The sequence below is a fragment of the Falco peregrinus genome, chromosome 5 (genome assembly GCF_023634155.1).
Source record: "Falco peregrinus isolate bFalPer1 chromosome 5, bFalPer1.pri, whole genome shotgun sequence".
Classification (NCBI taxonomy): domain Eukaryota; kingdom Metazoa; phylum Chordata; class Aves; order Falconiformes; family Falconidae; genus Falco; species Falco peregrinus.
In genome coordinates, this window is record NC_073725.1 from 29,659,310 (window position 1) to 29,672,156 (window position 12,847).

At 40.2% G+C, this 12,847-nt stretch overlaps 1 protein-coding gene across 6 annotated transcripts in view; it reads left to right on the forward strand.

Annotated features, from left to right (window-relative positions):
• Positions 1–12,847, forward strand: part of TPK1 (thiamin pyrophosphokinase 1) — a 313,129-nt gene that overhangs the window by 117,552 nt on the left and 182,730 nt on the right. For all 6 annotated transcript variants that reach the window (XM_055805376.1, XM_055805375.1, XM_055805374.1 and 3 more), the window contains one exon: positions 2,007–2,076. In XM_055805376.1, the coding sequence (XP_055661351.1) occupies positions 2,007–2,076 (70 nt within the window). The remainder of the gene's footprint in view (positions 1–2,006; positions 2,077–12,847) is intronic.

Below are 12,847 nucleotides of genomic sequence, written 5' to 3' on the forward strand. Positions count from 1 at the left end.
TGGTGGCTGGTGTGTCCCCCCCCCATGACAGGGGGTAGGAACTAGCTCGTCTTTACAATTCCTTCCAACCTGAACTGTTCTGTGAGTCTGTATCCATCAGGATGGATGAGGAACCTGGCAAGAGCCTTGAGCAGTGAATCACTGTGGGAAGCTTCCTATAGCTGCCATAAATTAGAAATGATCTCACCTAGTAAGATTGGTGCAGATCAGATTTGCTTGACCTTGGCTATTTAATATGGGTTTGGATGGTGGCTGGAAGGAGTCGTCAAAGTTGAATAAGGAGAGAGGGAAGAGCATGGCCTGCACAAGAAGGCTGAGAAAGGTAGGGCTTACCATAGTGGGTCCTGTGATACTGTGGGCAAGAGAAACTGGGGGTCACGGGGGCAGGAGCAGGGCTAGAAGAGGTACTGAGTGCAGTGCTAGTTCTGCCCTTCATGTTCTTGCAACCTGCAAGAAAAAAGCTGCTGTAGCCAAATCTACCCTGTGATGAGCTGGTAGCTTTTGTGCTGCGCTGCTTGCTTCCTTTTTTCTCAAAAAGCCTCATCTGAGGTCGCATGGTACTGCATGCTGGATATACATCTACAGAACATTCCCTGTGGTGGGAGTTCGGTAGCCAAATAAGAAAGAATAACTTAAAGATGAGAGCAGGTATGGAGATGAGCTTTGTTGTCCCAGTTTGTATGGGCTGGCTAAGTTGATGGCGAAGCTAGCGGGAGAGGTGGCTTGCCTGGCTAATGAGTGCCAAAAAGGGAAAAAACGTAGGTTTGTATCACTGCTGACAGGTGGTTCAGACTAAGAAATAAACACCAAAGCAAAGCAGCTGTAGCTGAAAATTGGATTCTCAGCAGCAGGAAGTGCCTGATCTGATTGTTTATACCTTTTTTTTCGCAAAGCAGTCTGTGCCTTTTCTTTGTCATGTCATCCCCTGCCCTCCCTCCCTGATCCTCTGACTTTCAGCCCTGTTGGTCCTGCTTTGCCTGCAGACCTGGAAGGGATGCGCTGCTCCAGTGTAGAAGCAACAGCTTCTTTTGTCTCGTGTGCTGCAGTTATCTGACTTGTGCATCTCTGAGCAAAACTGATAGGGACTACTAAGACAAGACGGTCATTTTCAATCTTTAATAGCTTATCATAGCTTAAAAATCTCATTAAAGAACTGTGTGTTAGTTAAATGATGATTAATATGGATGCTTATGAATAAAATATACCAATTTATGTCTGATTTTGTAATAATAGCATTAGACTTCTCTCTTTTCTCTGACTTTAGTCTGTATAAACAAAGGCATCACAAGAGAACAGCGTGTCTGTGCTTGTTTAAATCAATTGGAATTAGTGCCACATGCCCTTTGCAGTCCCCCAGTTATGTGGAAGCACTGGAAATGATTGTGGTTCTTCCCTTTTGTACCAGAATAGTTCAAGATTTAAAGCCAAGACCTAACCCCATTCAAACAGTCTGTGGGACAGCATAGGAATTGTAGTAGTATCATTTTTGTGTCGGGGGGGAGGGGGAGGGAAAAAACATATTGTCACACCTAACTATATTTTTTTCTCCTAGTTTTTGTGCCGATCATTATAGAGCTGCCACCGTGAACTTTTTGCCTGGGTGAGAAGATGGTTAGGTTTAAGGCGCAAGTTCTCACTTGTTCAGACAAGTAGATGCCCGTGCATGGAGGATGGGCCCTTTTCAGGGCTTGAATTCTTGCCCCCCATGTATAGTTTAAGATGACTGGTCAGAAGGTTAGGATAGACAGAAATAAGCTATTTGGAAAGGACAGTAGCACGATCAGGTGAAGATTGGCACTGGTTTGATAAAACCAATTCAAACGTCTGTTTAGAGAATCAAGGGAAATAGTCAAGTATAGGAAGCTAAAAGCCATATAACATCTCAAGTTTATGCCCTATGCTGCAAGGAACAACAGGATTTACACAGAAATGTCATTAATGGAGTAACTGGTTGTGGGTTTTGTTTATAATGCCAATAAATTGATGTTATGTTTCTTTACTTGCAGCTGCACTGAGAGCTTGTGCTGATGGAGGTGCCAATCGGCTCTATCACATCACAGAAGGAAGCCAGGACAGGTATGTGAACAATAAACTTCAAGTCATTGAAGTCATCTCTTCTCAATGAAAGTAAAACATGGAGGAACAAGATCTGTTTGTTCTGTTACTGAGGTAGCTGCCTGCTCTGTGTATAGTACCCTCACAAACTGTGGCAGGTAGCATATTAATTTTCCCTACATTACTTTTAATTTTCCTATCCAACTACAATGTTTAAAAACACATAGGTAGCCTGAAATACATTTTTTTCTTAAGCCAACTGGCCTTTTTTCCTCTTGAAAGCTCTGCTCTCAGTCTGTCTTATTTTATGTATCCATGCCTTTGATGCAGCCTCTGAAAAAACTTGCTGTTACCCTTGCAAGGGTTGACTGGAGGAACATCTGATGCCTCTAACCAGGAGCTGAAATAAAGTATGTCCTCTTCATTCTTCCTGTGAGGCCTTAGAGGAAATCTGTTTTCTTTCTGAAGTGAGATGGGTAATAAAATAAAAAGTCTATTTTTCTTTTTTTAATTATTTCTATATTAGCATCAGGGTGTCACTGGTGACCAAAGGCAAGTACAGAAGTGTCTATAAATGTATATGCGAGGTGAGGAAATATGACTAAAAGGAGAATATGTTCTTGTTTTCTGTAATGACACATGAAATCATAAAATACCCGTTTTCTGCCCCAGAACTGTTGAGCTGGGGTTGTGATGCAAAATACTGCATTCAAGTGCTTTCTCATTTTTGCAGCGGAACCATGGAATGCTGTGTAATCTGTTACTAATGATCCTTTCTGCTTGTCTTTAGTATTTTCAGTTGTTTTGATCAAGAATTCATAAAGAGATAGTTTAATAAAAGCAAATAAATTAATAAAGCTGACTCTGAGGGGAAAGGAATGAGACAGGTATTTGGCAGAACTTAGAAACTTATGAATAGTTTTGTTTGTACATCGAAATCTGATACATATTTTGTGTTTTCTCTCATGGCAAAGTGTATGATGGAGACCAGGGGAAGCTTGGTTTCCTCCTGCCCTTCAGAATAAAGACCAAAGTTGGAGAGGAAGACTGTAGTCTTAAAGTGCAAGTTGACTTAAAATTTCTTCCTTTGTCACCTGTGAGAAGGTTGATGGCTGAGATCTACAACTGCTTAAAACCAAGACTAGAGTCTGTCAGGCACTACTAACTGTTTTAGGAGTATCCCCTCTGTACTCTTCTATTTCTCTTCTCCTAGTAGTTGCTCACAGAGCCATTCACAACTTAATCTTGAATTCAAACAGAAATCTGTTTGATTTGCAGCAAGCAGTTCTCTTTGATAACAGTGATGCTTCCTGGAGAACAACATTTTACATCTTTCATTTTACCTTCTCCTGTAACCCATTCATCTCTTCTGCACACCTTTATGTTCTTATTAAATAAATATAATTCAGGGGAAACTGGATGATTATACATTGACTGAATAGTTCTTTCAGTCTTACATACTTGGCCCTTGGAGTACTCTTTTTCTCTATCTTTCTTCTTCTTATCTTAATTGCTTTGGGTAGGTATATTTTACCTTCAAAGTGATTCGTTTGACAAAAAAAAAAAAAAAAAAAAAAAAGACCTGCATAATTTTGATTTTTGTCTTTAAAGAAATCATTCTGCTGGGAAGAATATTCATTTACTTCTCTGAAGTATTTTCCCTTAAATTCCCTGTCCAGTGTTATTAAAGAGCTGTCTGCTCAGACTCTACTGATATGCTAATCATTTTTTAATGCTGTCTTAACCTTCTGTTTTAAACTCTATTTTATTCAAAGCCCTGATATCTAGTTGTGTTGTATCAAAATGTAAAAACTATAATCCTTTATTTATATCTCTTGGATGTTACAGTCTTTCTAGAAATAAAGAACTTGATTGATATTTTGGGCTTGATTCTCAGTGACACCAAAGTGTGTGAAAAGTCTTACAGAATGGGAATAAATACCATTCTGGGGAAAGGACAGCTTGGAACAGGGGACTGTTACAGGGGTGTCTTCCTTTGGAGACAAGTGAAGTAGTTGTTGCTCTTTTGAAGGGTCTATTTCCAAATCCTAGAAAAACATAGTTCTGGAAATGACTTCAAGAAATCCATCCTTCTTTTCCTCTGCTTTAAAGTGGAGACAAACCATACTTTATGCATACCTCGTTAGCTGGCTCTTAAAGGGAGGAAGCCCATCACATCCAGCTTCCTCAGCTTTAGGCTAAAATACGCCCAGCTTGTTTGTTCTTTCTTATTGGTCGTCTTTTCTTATTGCTCTTATTGACCTCTCTTCGTTTAGTTCCAAACTGTATCTTAAAGTGCTGTGGCTGAAGCTGGCAAGATGCTCTACAGGAGACTTACCCAGTGCCGAGCACTTCTTTAACTTGCTTCTCGTGTTCAGTCGACCTATGCTGTTGAATGAAAAGCAGCAAGAGCAGGTTCAGGGGGGCCCATCTCCTGCCTCCATCAGTTTCTTGACTTATTTGTGTGCCTGAGTGGTTCACGTGTTCCCATTAAGCAAAGGAAGCTCTCACCTTCCTCCCTATGGTACTGCTCAGGCTGGTTTAGCAACATGACCTCAGTTGATGAGTTTAATGTATGTAAGATGTTGTATGTCTTCATCTGTGTGGTGCCATTTTTATGATGTGTTTGGTTGGTTTTCCCATAAGTTTTTGTGACAACTAGCTCAACAAATCTGAATTGCAGTTATTCTTGTTTAAAAACAATCAAACCCAAGAAAACCCATCATTTTTGTAACTAGTAATAAGGAGAAATTGTAATTTATTTATTTTTTTCATTGCTTTTTCATATTTTTTCATTAAAACAAATTGCCTTCTAGAGCAGTAGGGGTAGGAAGAGTAACCAAAAGGGCAGGATAACTTTTCCTTTGGGAGGCCTGTCCTTGGGAACTCTGAGTGTTGGGAAAGGCAGCAGGGCAGACGGGATGGACTCCCGTGACCTGTTGCTTTTCTTTCCCTGGCTCTACAGCCCTGAAAGGTTATTTTTCTTAAGACTGTGGTTTTCCTTTGTTAACATCAGTTCCCACTTAGAAATAAGGATTGCTGAACCATTCTTGATTGCTAAACATTTGCAGCTAATCAGAGTTAAAGGTGAGTTACTGATCTTTATGGGATTTTTTTGCTTTGCCTCGTTCTGTCTGCCTTGCCTATCCTGTTATATATTTCCTTGAATCACTATCAAGCACTGTTACCCACTTCACAGTTAGGTGTTGCTTATCTGTATCACACTACGGCAACTTCTTTCTCAACACTTTCTGATTAAATCTTAAGGCATCGATTAACCTGTGTGTCACTGGCTTTGGGGTATATGAAGGTGAAGATACATCGAAAACTATCATTGTATTGGCACTTGTAAAAACAATCATTAGTCCTTGTGTCTCAGATGCTATTTTCCAGAGAGAGGTCAAATCCATCGTGTACCCAGGTTTTGCAGCATTAAGAGTTTCAGGCTAAAGAGGAGAGCAGTGAGCTCTACAAGAAGGAGGATAATCCTTTCATAAAAAAACCACCGGGTTTCTGGGGTTCTGTTTAGTATTTCAGTATATCAGACTTACTGTATGACAGGAGGTGGGTTGCCTACAGTTACTAAGAACATCACTGTCACTACCTTTCTAGTTTCTTTCTGTGAGCTGCATAAAGTGGAGGAGTAGCAGTGAAACTGAAAAATGGTGGTGTATATTCGTGTAGCATTTTCTATGTATAAAACATCCATGAGGTGAACTTGGGTGATGCACAAAAATGTAGCTGCTGCTGTGTAATTCTCCTCTGAACTGGGCATGCAGAGGCATCCAAGAAGCTCTGATTCTGTGTTTGAACATCAGAAACAAATTTTGTAAATGTTTCTGGTTGACGTAGCTGCTAAATTTCAAGCACAGACCTCAAAAAAGTCTTCAAAGCAACTTATATTTAGGAATACAGATTGCTACATTAATTTTGTCTTTCGGCGACACTGTTTCCCCCCCTCCCCCCCCGCCCCCCCCCCCCCCCCCCCCCAAGGATTTAAATAAGCTGTTTAGTCAGAATGAATCGAGGGTATTGGTTGTACAAAGTGATGTTACTACTATAACTTGGATTTAACAAACCCTTCTGTGTCCTAGTCTGTGTTGAAAAGCTGAAGTGGAAAATAGGAGTCTTAATTGTACAGATTTTAGAGCTTACGCTTACTGAGTTTTGTACCTGTAAGTAGCAACGAATAAATTTAGACATATCACAAACTTTTCAGTGCTGACTACTCCTGAGGAGTTTCTTGTACTTCACGTGCCTGGAAATGGTTCCCAGGGTGAGCTGTTCCATCACCTTCCCAGGGACTGAGGTGAGGCTGAGCAGCCTGTAGTTCTCTGAGCCTTCCTTCTTGCACTTCCTGAAGACAGGAATGACACTTGTTTTCCTCCAGTCTTCAGGCCCTTCTGCCAGTCACCAAGATTGATCAAAGATTATCAAGGGTGGCCTTGCAATGACATCAGCCACCTCCTTCAGCACCTGTGTCTGCATCCCGTCTGGGTGCATGGACTTCTGTGTGTCCATTTTGCTTAAGTGTTCCCTGACCCAGTTCTTTACCACCAAGAATACATTTTCCTTGCTGCACTCTTTGCCCTGGTCTGTGGTACCTGGGAATCCTGAGGGCTGGTCTGGCGAGCAAAGCCTGAGGCAAAGGTGGCATTTGGTGCCTCAGCCTCTTCCATGCTCTGGGTAGCCAGGCCCCCTGTCTTATTAAGCAGTGCACCCACATATTTTTAAGTCTTCTTGTTGTCACCTATACACATATCGAAGCCCTTCATGTTGTCTTTGACATCCCTGGCTGGATTTAGCTCTATTTGGGCTTTAGCTTGCCTAATTTAATCCACCCCCAGGCAGAGCTCCATGTGTTCCAGCTGCTCACAACATAACAGGCAACTCCTTCTCAGTCCATCTTCCCAGCCTTTCCCTCCTAAAGAGCCTTCATCCTCTCATTGCAAGATTCCATCCATCTTTCCGCGATGCCAACACGATTGTAGCTCTGCAACTGCACACAGGTCTCTAACTCATCATGGTTTTCCTCATGCTGCATGCATTCTCCAGGGCTTTGTTTTGCCTCAGAGGTTTGAAAAGGAAGCAATAGGCTTAACCTCTGAGCAGGAAGACTAAGCTAGTGTAACTTCCACGAGGAGAAATAGTCACATATTTGCTTGCGTGAAAGATGGAAAGATAACTCATAGTGGAGCTGTCTGTATATTTTGATGTCTTCATGTGAGCCTTCTGGCAATTAGTGAGGGTTATTAGGGCTAATGCACCAGCTGTCCTTTCTTCCTTTTGTTGGCTACTTCAGTTGGCTCTTTAGGCAAATTCAGTGTAAGTTATAATCTTAGAAACCACTGTCTGCATTGTCAGGATCATCAAAAAAGAAACAGTGGGGCAACACCTAGCAATACCCATATGTAAAATGAGATCATTTGTCTTATTTCCTGAATAACCTTCTACTCATGGAAAAGTGGGTCCCTAATAGGATTATAGAGTGAGAAATTAATATATACTTCACTGTGTTCCATATTGGATTAGAAATAGGGTACTTATGAAGGTAATTAGCCATTGATGTAGCTTAATGTAGGGTTGAGAGGAATTCTTTGCTTGAACTCTTCAGATTAAACGAGATATTGTTTTTAAGCCATCTTATATTCAGGAAAAATTTAGAGCACTGATGCAGAAAAACATTGAATGAGATTTTCTGAGTGTAGAGTTATACCGGAAGAGTACAGTGGTCTTTCCGTGTCTTTAAAATCAGTTCATTATACATTTTGGGGAGGATGTCAGATAGTTATACATGTGAAGTTTTTGCTTTATTAATGTTGATATAAGGATATGTTTCAGTAACGTTTAAAAAAAAATAATTGGCTTCTGAAACTGTGTGGTCAAAGCTATTTGAAATGGCTTTCTCAGTGCTGCTGGTGGTGAAGAGTTCTTTGAATTGAGGGATTACAGTCTGAAAGCCAAGAAGGTTGAAAGCTGAGGCAGTACTTTATTTGTCAGATGGCTTAAGGAAATCTTTTACATCAGACGTTTTTGCCTGACCTAAAAATTGTAGCAGTGTTTAAAGATCAAAATCAAGATCTTGAGTTTATCCTAATAAATTCTGCAGGACTGTTCAGAAAACCCATCCTTACCCACAGTTGGCTCCTTTAGGAAATACCTGACTTGTGGTCCATTTTTAAATCCTACTTTACTTTAGAAAATAGCCAGGCACCAACAAATTTCAAGAAACCAGAACAACTTATCTCTCAGTGTTTGAAAAGATGAATCGATTTGGAGTTGCATAAGGTGTTTGTTTCAGTAGTACAGATGGGAAATTCTCAAGGTACATTAAGGTCATCTAGTTTTTGGCTTTTTTAATTTATTTCTTCAATTAATTACATTCACTAGATTACATTTTCAAATACATTTTTATTCCGGTAACTATGCACTGTAAATATAATTCAAAGTTTTTTTTTTCAGAAACTATGGTGAGCTGAATATCAAGAGATATTCATAGATTCAGTCCTCAATTTCAACCACAATTAGCCTCCCCTGTTGGGCAGTGTTCCCTGGAAGTACTAGAGCAATAACATCGCTAGGCATATCCAGCTTGTTTGGTCTCTGAATCAACACTCCCAGAAATGACAAGGGGTGAAAATCATTGGTGGGGTTTTTTGGGTTTTTTGTTGGTTTTTTTTTTTACTGCCAGGTTCTTCTTGATATTAAAGAGCAATATAAAGGCGGACCAGGACTATGTATTGTTCTGGAGTTATTGGCTAAGTCACTATAGTGCTTTGTTTCTGCTTAGTCATCAGCATAGTTAGTCATCAGTTGCTATAAAGGAAAAAATCTTGGAGTTACATAGCCATGGTTCGGATTCACTTGAGAATTTTAGGAGGTGTAGAAGTACTGTGCTTTGCAGATCACACAAAGCGGAGATACATTTTGAAGGAGACGCCAGAAACCAGCTGCAAAAGCTATTTTACAGCTGGGTTTGGTTGGAGGTGCTTCTAATTGTAGTTACTACTGTATTCCATAAACCATAAGAGAAAATGGACATGGGCTTTTCCAACATCACCTCAACCTGAAAACAAACAGCAGATCATAATCTATTTTTTTTAAAAAAAGATAAATGGGCTTATAAATATTAGCAGAATTTAGTTAAGTTGCTCTTTATGTTGAATTTACGTTGCTTTTGCTAGTCAAGATGGAAATTGTAGAATAATAGTAATATTTAGAACTAATAATGATGGGAGGTGACAGTGTGGTCTGTTGTTCTGACTCCTGAAGGTCAGAGCTCTCTTGGAAAGAAGGCTTAGTCTCATACTCTTACAGAAGCTATGAAATGGCTGAGGTACACCTGTGTGCATATATGCAGATGTACCTTGCTGCTTTTATTTCAGGAGACACTGAGAGTAAGTTACTGCCTTAGTACAGGACCATGCTTTACGGGAGAAGAGTGAAAAAGAAAAGCCCTCTTAGGCAGAACTTCTGGATGCGCTTCAGAAGCGGCAGAGGTACATACACCAGGTTTCATCCAGAGGAGGAGTGTGAGTGTTGTCTGCTGGTTAAAGTGGAGAGCTAGGAATCAAGACACTTGTTTTGTTCCCAGTTTGTTCAAAGTCATCCAATGAGTTACCAAATCATCTGAGATTCTCAGTTAGTCACCTTTAACATGGGGGCAAATAGCCCTTAAGAAGGGCTCAAATGCTGTTCTTGTTCGTGTGGTCTCATGGTTTTCTGATATTTCCTTGCTAAGAGCTGTGGCTATAAAAGGGCCAGCTATCATTCCTCCTGGAATTGGTATTTAATAAGGAGTAGTAGGTCCTAGGTTGAGGCAGACTTGATCTCCATGCATGCTCCAGGTACCTGCACGTTTTAGTGTAAATCCACAGAATTTCTTTTTTTTTTTTACCTTTTTTTGGTTTGTTTGTTTGTTTGATACCTCAAGACATTCAAAGACAGCATTAAGACCCTGTTGTTTTAGCTCCACAGACGTAAGTGTGAGACTCAGCTTTTCTGGAATGATCCTAATCATGTTAAAGAGTAGATGGGAAGGACCCGGATAAAAGTCTGGTGAGACAGAGTGATAAGCAAATACAAACCAGATGGACAGTTTGACTTAGAAGCCAGGTCTCCTGGCTGCCAGTGAGGTGCTCTGCCCATAAAACTGTGCTGCCCCAGCAAGAGCACCATAAGCCAAGTTATAATTGCCAACCAGGAAAATAAAGGGTCACAGTTTGTCCAGAACAGTAATTCTGGAAAAAAAACCAGGAGAAAAAAAAAAAGTGGCTGAGGAAAGGAGAATATAGGGACTCTTTCAGTTAATCCCAGGTCTCTCAATCAGAGGGTTTGTATTGTTTCAGCTGCTTCTTCAAATAGCTGTGTCTGTGCCCCTGGTGTACTGTAAGTGGAGGAATGTCATCGCCATCTGGGTGATTTCTAGCTTTATGACATGGTAAAATCATTTATGGCCACCCCGATGCTGGAAGTTAGGACTTTGTAGTGATAAAATATCTGTGCATTGAGTCACAGCTGGAAAAAGCAGCTTGGGAAAGAGTCCTGAGCTGGCCTGAGAGCACTCTGCACTTTATAGTGTTTTGGTTCATTGTGCCTAAGGAGTAATTCTTGGGATCCAGGGAAGGCTGGCTCTGTGTGTAGTATTGGGGTGAAATGCCTGCCTGTGTTTCTTTTGGATCTCTGAATATCAATAGAAATGAAGGATTAGGCAGGCAATGCTTGCTTTTATGGAGCAGTACTTTTTACAAGCATTTGGGGTGGGCCGGGGAGGTGGAGGAGGTGGCAGTTTTCCTGTGGCTGAAACAAAGCAAACCCAGAAAGTTTTTCCAAGTCCCAAACCAGCGTGGGACTTTGCTGCAATCGTACTCGTCATTTGTAATTTAAAATACCAACTTTGCATTGAACGTGACAAGAGCGATCGTGATCTTAGGTTTGAAAGAAGCTCTGTTAAGACGCAGTATGTCAAGTTCAGTGTTCAGTCTGGGAGCACAGAAATACATGTGCTATCGATGCCTTAAAATGAACGTATGTTAATAACTAACCTTGAAGTTGACTGATCTGAACTGTTGCCCTTCACAGAGATTTAGGGAAGGATAACTAGTACCTGTTCACCTTTTTGGCTGCTTTTTTTCACAGTCTAGAAAATTCCTGGAGAGAGTGGGTATAGTCCCTTCCAGGTGACTTCAAATTACACAATATTACTTAATGCGATGGAACACAAATAACACCCATAGATAAATTATTCAGATTAGGTTTTGCTGTCTCTAAAATGTTCTTTCAGTAAACTTATTAGTGATTGTTGGAGCGTAAACATCTTCTGGATGTTTATTTCTTGGTTTTCTTTCTTATTCTCTTTCTTCAGTAAACTCTGCTGTCTTTTTATAACGATGTGAAAGCCAGAATTTCTGACTTTTAACAATTTGCATTCAAATGGGCACCTTTATTTTGAGAACAGATGATTGTGTACTTCAAATCTGTTTAAATTTAGTGGTAGTGAAGCCAGTAGCTTGTGAATGGGAGACTGTGCATTATAGAATATAATGAGAAGTAAAACTTTAAAATATAAATCCATTTATCTTTAAACTATTTTTCCTAGTTCTTCTGCTAAGATTTGTTTTTAAATCTAATTTTATTCCAAGAGTGTTTCCATTTTACAAGTGGGCTCTTACAGCTTTTCATTTTAAAACGTTTTGTGCCACAGTTGTTTTCACAGAAAATGCTATCAAGAACAATGAACTGCATTCTCAAACTACCACCAAGGCTACTTGTTACAGTTGATAAATTAGAGCAGTTAATAAATTAACTCTTTACGGCCAAGTGATGAGTACTTTGTGCCTCTTCTGACAAGGATAAGCCACGGAGCGAAAACTGCAAAACCAGTTGCAAAGCCATCCACATGAAGGGTTGAGCATCAATGAATCAGTTGGACTAGGTGAAGTTGCCAAGCAGCTCTACAAATTGAAGACACAAGGATTAGTCCTTGGTAAAAAGTTAGAGCCCTGAAACATGGTAGAGCCAGTTTTGTTCTGCTTCCAGAAATAATTTGCACAAGCATGTGGATAAGGTGTACAGTGGTACCTCCAAAGCTGCTTTTGGATACATTTATATTCAGAGAAACTGAAATCTTCTGCTTCAACTCATTGTTCATATAAAAATCACACTCCTGGGTGTGCACACTCCTCTACAAGCAACATACTACCTACCTTATTTAGGTATCACTCTGGGTTTTATTTTTGCAAAACGGGGGAGAAAATGCCTTTATGTGGTTGTATTTTTAAAAAAAGAGATACTTTTCTGTCTCCATCTTGCATACAGACTTTATTCTCAAAGAGTATTAGGCAATGTACCTGAAAACCATAGTGAATGTCAGTTATAAAGAAATGTAGAAAATTCTAAAGTTGCAGAACATTTTGGGCAAGGGAAGAAAGATCTTTTGGGGTAACAAGTGAAAATACAGAGGGCAGCTGGAAATGGCATAAGCTGCACAGAAATATCTTGCCTACCCATCCCAAAAAACTGGGTAGAATGACATCTGATCATGTGTTAGGATGTGAAACTGGTAAGGTAGGTTGGATCCAAGGTTACAGAGGGTCCTAAATGGATATCAGTGAAGGTCCACTGGGCTTGTCTTATGATGCTTCTCTGCCTGTGTGAGACATTCTGTACAAGCAAGTCTAGAGTTTACCTGCAAACTGATTCTGGGGTCTCTGGAGAACTCTGGACCAGTATCAGTATCTCATTCAGCTCTAGCTCGTTAGCTCAGCTAAGAAATGGAGAGTGGTTGGACTGA